The following is a 5,934-nucleotide window of genomic DNA, read 5'->3' as shown; positions in this document are numbered from 1 at the left end:
TTGGTGGACTATTTTGGGTGTTGCGGGACTGAGTTGGTGGTTGTGGCTGGTCGGTGTTTGATGCTGCAACAGGGACTTCTTTGGTGGTGAGTTACAGTGCGGCTCGTCTTTGCTCTCGAACATCAAGCTGGTGTGATGCTGACGAGCAAGGAAGCCCCTAACTGTGCAAAATGGGCTTGTTCATCACCAAAATCAATGAGAGCGCAATCACGAGAGCGCGACAACTTAAACTTTTAAAGTTCACCTACAAAACACAAATAAAAATAAGGGAGAAAACAAAACAAAATAAAAATAAACTAAGACTATGAATTAAGAACTAAAAATATGAAAAACTCATAAAAACAAATTGAAAACCGAAAAGAGTTATTAAGAAGGAAAATAAAAGAAAACTAAGAAAATTATATGAAAATAATGAAAGAAAAAATAGAAAAAGGACCTAAATCTTATTCTTTTGAGCTCCATAAATAACGCTCATCAAAGTGATATATTCGTCCAAGTGCATCACCATGGGGAGCAACTGTATTTATTTGTGAAGAAGAAAGATGGTAGCATGAAGCTATGCATCAATTATAGGGAGTTGAACAAGGTAACCATCAAGAAGAAATATCCTTGGCTTAGGATATATGACTTGTTTGACCAATTGAAAGGTTACGACAGTATTTTCTAAGATTGATATGAGATCAGGGTATCATCAACTGCGATTTGCGGAAGAGGACATTCCGAAAATGGCATTTAGGACAAGATATGAATACTATGAGTTTACAGTAATTCCTTTTGGGTTAACAAATGCACCTGCAATTTTTATGGACTTGATGAATAGAGTGTTTCAACCATTCTTAGACCAATTTGTGGTAGTATTTATTTATGATATTTTGGTTTATTCCATAAATAAAGAGGACCATGCAGAGCATCTGAGGTTAGTGTTAGCTACATTAAGGACAAACCAGTTGTATGCCAAATTCTTGATGTGTGAGTTTGGTTGGCGAACGTAGCATTTTTGGGATATTTTATATCCATGGATGGAGTGGAGGTAGATCCTGCAAAGATTGAAGTAGTAAAAGAGTGGCCTACACCTAAGAATGTGTCGGATATTTAAAGTTTTCTTTACTTAGCAAGATATTATAGGCAATTTGTGAAGGATTTCTTGAAAATAGCTAAACCTATGAGATCATTGATGAAGAAAGAATCTAAGTTAATTTGATGTGATAAGTGTGAGGAAGCATTTCAAGCTTTGAAAAATAGTTTGACAATGACACATGTGTTGACCTTGCCTGATGGAAGTGGTTCTTATGATGTGTATAGTGATGCATCTAAGAATGGGCTAAGATGTGTTTTGATGCAACATGGAAAGGTGATTCCGTATGCATCAAGACAATTGAAGAAACATGAGGGTGATTACCTTACACATGATTTAGAACTTGCTGCTGTAGCATTTGCATTGAAAATATGGAGACACTATTTATATGGTGTGAAATGTAGGATATTCACATACCACAAAAGTTTAAAATACCTTTTCACACAATCAACCTTGAACATGAGGCAACGTAGATGGATAGAAATATTTTAATGATTATGAGCTAGATATTTAATTAATATTACATCTTAATCTTAACTGAACCCTTCGGGTCACACCCAAGAAACTAATGATCCAACACGACGAATTAATCCGGAAGGAATTAATGAGTTGTACGAGTATTATGAACATAAACGTCGGAAATCGAGATAGGAGCGTCGAGACCGAGCGTCACAAGTCGAGTCGAAAAAATAAAAGACGAGACGGTAAAAATCAATTAATTAATCAACAATTAACAAAATACACCTAGTATCGGGATGCCCCGAGCAAACCGAGTGCTAGGGGCAAATGGCGCTAGCATAGCAGCTAGAATTTGCGCCGCACCGAGCCGAACATGCTAGCAGTGCTGGCTGGTGCGTGGCGCGGCATGCTAGCACGCCAATGCTAGCTGTGCTAGCATGCGTGCTAGCACGCGAAGCAGCTAGTAGCTAGTAATGCGCTAGCATGCTAGCAGCAGGCCAAAGCCAGCAGCCCGCAAGTGTGCGTCGCTTGCTGGGCCGAGGCATCGAGCAGCCCGTACAAAGGCACACGGGCAGGCCCAGCCAAGCATAAGGTCGCCAGCTGGGCGCGCCTTAGTGCCCAAGGCTTGGCGCCACGTAGGTCCATGTGTGTGGCACTAGATGGACATGAGTGTGGCGGTTTGGGGATGCTTGGGGGGCAAAGCTTTGGCCCCCCCACCCCTTGTGGTCCTCTCCCTCCTTGTTGCCATTTGTTGATTAATAATTGCTTTGCTATTTTTCTTTTGTTTTTGAATTAAAAATAAAATGAAAAAAATGATTTTTACCAACTGTCTTGTGAGAATTCTCTATAAATACCCATGTATTGGGATTTCAGAATTTCACTTGAGTTGGAACTCAAAAGGGCATCTCCATAATAGTGAGAAAACCTTTAAGTTCACATAAAACTCGAGTAGTTGTTTTTGGTCCGTACTCGGCTAAACTCCGAGTTAGAGACCGTTCGGGTCGTTGTTTTGGGTGGACTATTGTTGGAGGTCTACACGATTGCGAGACTCGACTTTCGAAGTAAGAGCTCGTTGTGACAAGCGAAGCATGCATCAAGGGTAAGATGGTCTTTTCACTTTATCTTGTTATTTAGGTCTTTTAGTTATATTAATTGTGAGTGGGTCTTGGAGTCGGGTTTAGTTCCGCAGAAAGTCAGACTTTTCGAAACCCAACACATGGAACATTGGAAGTGATGCTTAGTAATTTGAGTATCAAACGAATGATATTGGATGAGATTAAGGATAATCAAGTAGGGGATGTGAAATTAGATCGCATAAGGGAGAAAATTAAGTAAGGAAAGGCGACTAATTTCAAAATCCATGATGATGGTTGTATTTGATTTAAGGCAAGGTGGTGTGTACCATAGAAATGTGAGGAGTGAAAGAAAAACTTGATGGAAGAGGGACATAATACACCATATTCAATACATCTAGGAGGGGATAAGCTTTACAAAGACTTGAAAAAGGTGTATTGGTGGCCTAAGATGAAGAAGGAAGTAGAAGAATTTGTAGCTAAGTGTCTAACCCGTCAGAAAGTTAAGATAAAGCATAAGAGACCTCAAGGAACAGTGCAACCACTTGAGATCCCGGCTTGGAAGTGGGATTGTATCTCGATGGATTTTGTCACTAGTTTACCTAAGTCTAGGAATGGGAATGATACCATCTGGGTTGTTGTAGATAGACTTACAAAATCAGCCGTGTTTATACAATGAAAGAGACTTGGAAAATGGAACAACTTGCAAAGGCTTACATTAAGAACGTTGTGAGGCTACATGGAGTTCCTAAGGATATCGTATCTGATAAGGATTATAGGTTTCTTTCGAAATTCTTGAAAATCGTCCAGGAAAACTTTGGTACGACATTGAAGATGTGTACAACATTTCACCCTGCAACGGATGGGCAAGTAGAGAGAACTATGCAAACCTTAGAGGATATACTACGATCTTGTGTATGAGACTACCAAGATGGATGGGAAGATAGTTTAGACTTGGTAGAATTCTCTTACAATAATAGTTACCATGCAAGCATTGGCATGGAACCATTTGAGGCCTTGTATGGAATGAAGTGTAGAAGTCCACTATGTTTTGAGTGACATTAGTGAGACAATAATTTTAGGTCCTGAATTGATAGAATAAACAAAAAGCAAGTAAGAGAAATACAAACTAAGATCTAAGTTGCCTAGGATCGACAAAAGAGTTACGCAGATTTAAAGTGTAGAGAAGACGAGTTCCAAGTTAGTGATATTGTCTTACTTAAGGTTTCACCAATGAAGGGAGTTATGAGTTTTGGAAAGAAAGGGAGGTTGAGTCCAAAGTACATTGGACCATATGAGATTTTGCAATGCATAGGAAAGGTTGCCTATAGGTTAGCATTACCTATGGACCTTAGCAAAGTGCACGATATGTTTCATATCTCTCAACTGAGAAGGTATATCCTGGACAAGTCGCATGTCCTTCATCCTGAGACTATAGAACTAGACCAAAGCCTAACTTATGAAGAAAGACCTATAAAGATCCTTGATCGTAAAGTGCGTAGTACACGCAAGAAAGATGTCAAGATAGTAAAGGTTTTGTGGTCAAACCAAGAGACTGAGGAAGCGACTTGGGAAGCTGAGGATGAGATGAGAAAAAAGTACCATGAATTGTTTGAGGATAGTTGAGTTACGGGGACGTAACTCTTTTTCTGTAAGGGGGGTATAATGAGGTAGAATTTCGCGCTTTTTACCCTATTTTCAAGCATATTTGTGCATTTTAGTGTATCTTGCACAATTTTATACAAAGTTTAGAATGTAAAAGATCAAGAAAGGTTACAAAATGTACATCAACTATAAGTATTAAGAAAAGTTTTTTATGAAGTGGGTAAAAAGTATGATTTTAAATAAGTTTTGAATAAAGTTCTATGATATTCATGCTCAAGTTTCGAGGACGAAACTTCGTCTAAGGGGGTAGACTAATACTCCGTATTTTTATTATATTTATATATATATAAATTAATTATTTTATTTATTAAAATAATTTATTTCATTTTAAAAAAATATTATTTATTTAAATAAATGGTAAGTGTGTATAAATTAAATGGATCATGAAGTGAGGCAACAAAAGTATTTTTAATTGGGTCAATCCTATTTAAATGAGTGGACCAACTTATTCGAATTTAGCAGCCAAATAAGTTGGCCTAAGTGAGAATTTGAAGGGGAGTAGGAATTAGTAACGGTAAAGTTGTAAATATGAGTTTTATTTTAGAAAGGAAAGTATAAATACCTTAAAACCTCAAGATTTTTCCACACAAGTTTCATAATTGTCAGATTTCACAAAAAATTCAAAGGTTCTCTCTTTATTTTCTCTCTCCTTTTTCTCCTTATTTTTCCTTTCTTTTTCTTCTTCTTTTTCCCCTATTTTTCCACGCACTTTCTCCCTCCTTTTTCCTCCTCTTGTGCGGCCAGCACCACCAGCGAAAGGAGCAGCGCCGGTAGCCTAGCCGGCCGGTGCCTCCCTTTCTCCTCATCCTCTCTCTCTTTTCAGTTTGTCTATATATATATATATATATATATATATATATATATATATATATATATATATATATATATAAACCTTCTTTTAATCGTAAAATTAATTCTATTGATTTATTTTTTGAAGGCATGATTTTTATCATGTTTTGTTATTGATTTTGGGATTTTGATGTTGCGAATTTATTAATATAAATTTCAGATTTTCATTAATAAAATCCCAATTTATAAACCCTAGAAATTGGGGATATTGTAAAATTGGTTAGGGATTGAGGCTAGGTTGTTGTTATTGATTAATTCATGGTCTAATGGTGTTTTTGATGTGTTTAAAGCCTTCAATTTAATGTTGGAGTTTAATTATACACACAACTTTAATGTTGGAGTTTAATAAAAGTTTTAATGATTTATATATGATTTCCTAGTCTAAAATTGATGTTTTATACTAAATAAGTATGTTGAAATTTTATTTAAGTCATGAAAATTAAGTCTTTTTGAAAGGATTTGAAGTACCCACTTAAAAAAAAGGTTTTATGGCTTTATTGTCATTAAAAGGGGTTGATTAGTATGGTTTAAATAGTACTATAGTTGCTTGAAATTTGTGAGAATGGTGGATTGATTATAGTTATGCATTTTTAATTGTAGGAAGTTTTGAGCTAGGTGATTTCTAGCGAGTGTGGCCGATTTAAGGCGTTATTCAAGTTACATATGTGCACAAGAATATTTGTGTATACGTAGCATCATGCTAGGATTGTGAATTATGACTGAAGTGATGAATTAGTAGCATGTTTGGTTGATTATATGCTTGGAATTGATGTTGGTTAAACATGAATTATTATGCAAGCATGTGAATATGAT

General features: G+C 36.5%; 1 protein-coding gene across 1 annotated transcript; it reads left to right on the top strand.

Annotated features, from left to right (window-relative positions):
• Positions 1–3,282: 3,282 nt before the first annotated feature.
• Positions 3,283–4,233, top strand: LOC145591980 (uncharacterized). The gene is made up of 2 exons (XM_081648455.1): positions 3,283–3,522; positions 3,847–4,233. Exons 1-2 carry the CDS (start codon positions 3,283–3,285, stop codon positions 4,231–4,233), a joined length of 627 nt encoding a protein of 208 aa, XP_081504581.1.
• The last annotated feature ends 1,701 nt before the right edge of the window (positions 4,234–5,934 follow it).

The sequence above is a fragment of the Chenopodium album genome, chromosome 18 (genome assembly GCF_948465745.1).
Source record: "Chenopodium album chromosome 18, dcCheAlbu1.1, whole genome shotgun sequence".
NCBI classification, from domain to species: domain Eukaryota; kingdom Viridiplantae; phylum Streptophyta; class Magnoliopsida; order Caryophyllales; family Amaranthaceae; genus Chenopodium; species Chenopodium album.
This window is presented reverse-complemented; position numbering and strand designations above follow the sequence as displayed.

What these genes read in the sequence shown, in the direction of transcription:
- LOC145591980 (XM_081648455.1), top strand. Translation starts at nt 3,283, where the DNA reads ATGAAAGAGACTTGGAAAATGGAACAACTTGCAAAGGCTTACATTAAG. An exon ending in AGGATATACTACGATCTTGT is followed by an intron (nt 3,523 to 3,846) that starts GTATGAGACTAC and finishes TCACCAATGAAG; the next exon opens with GGAGTTATGAGTTTTGGAAA.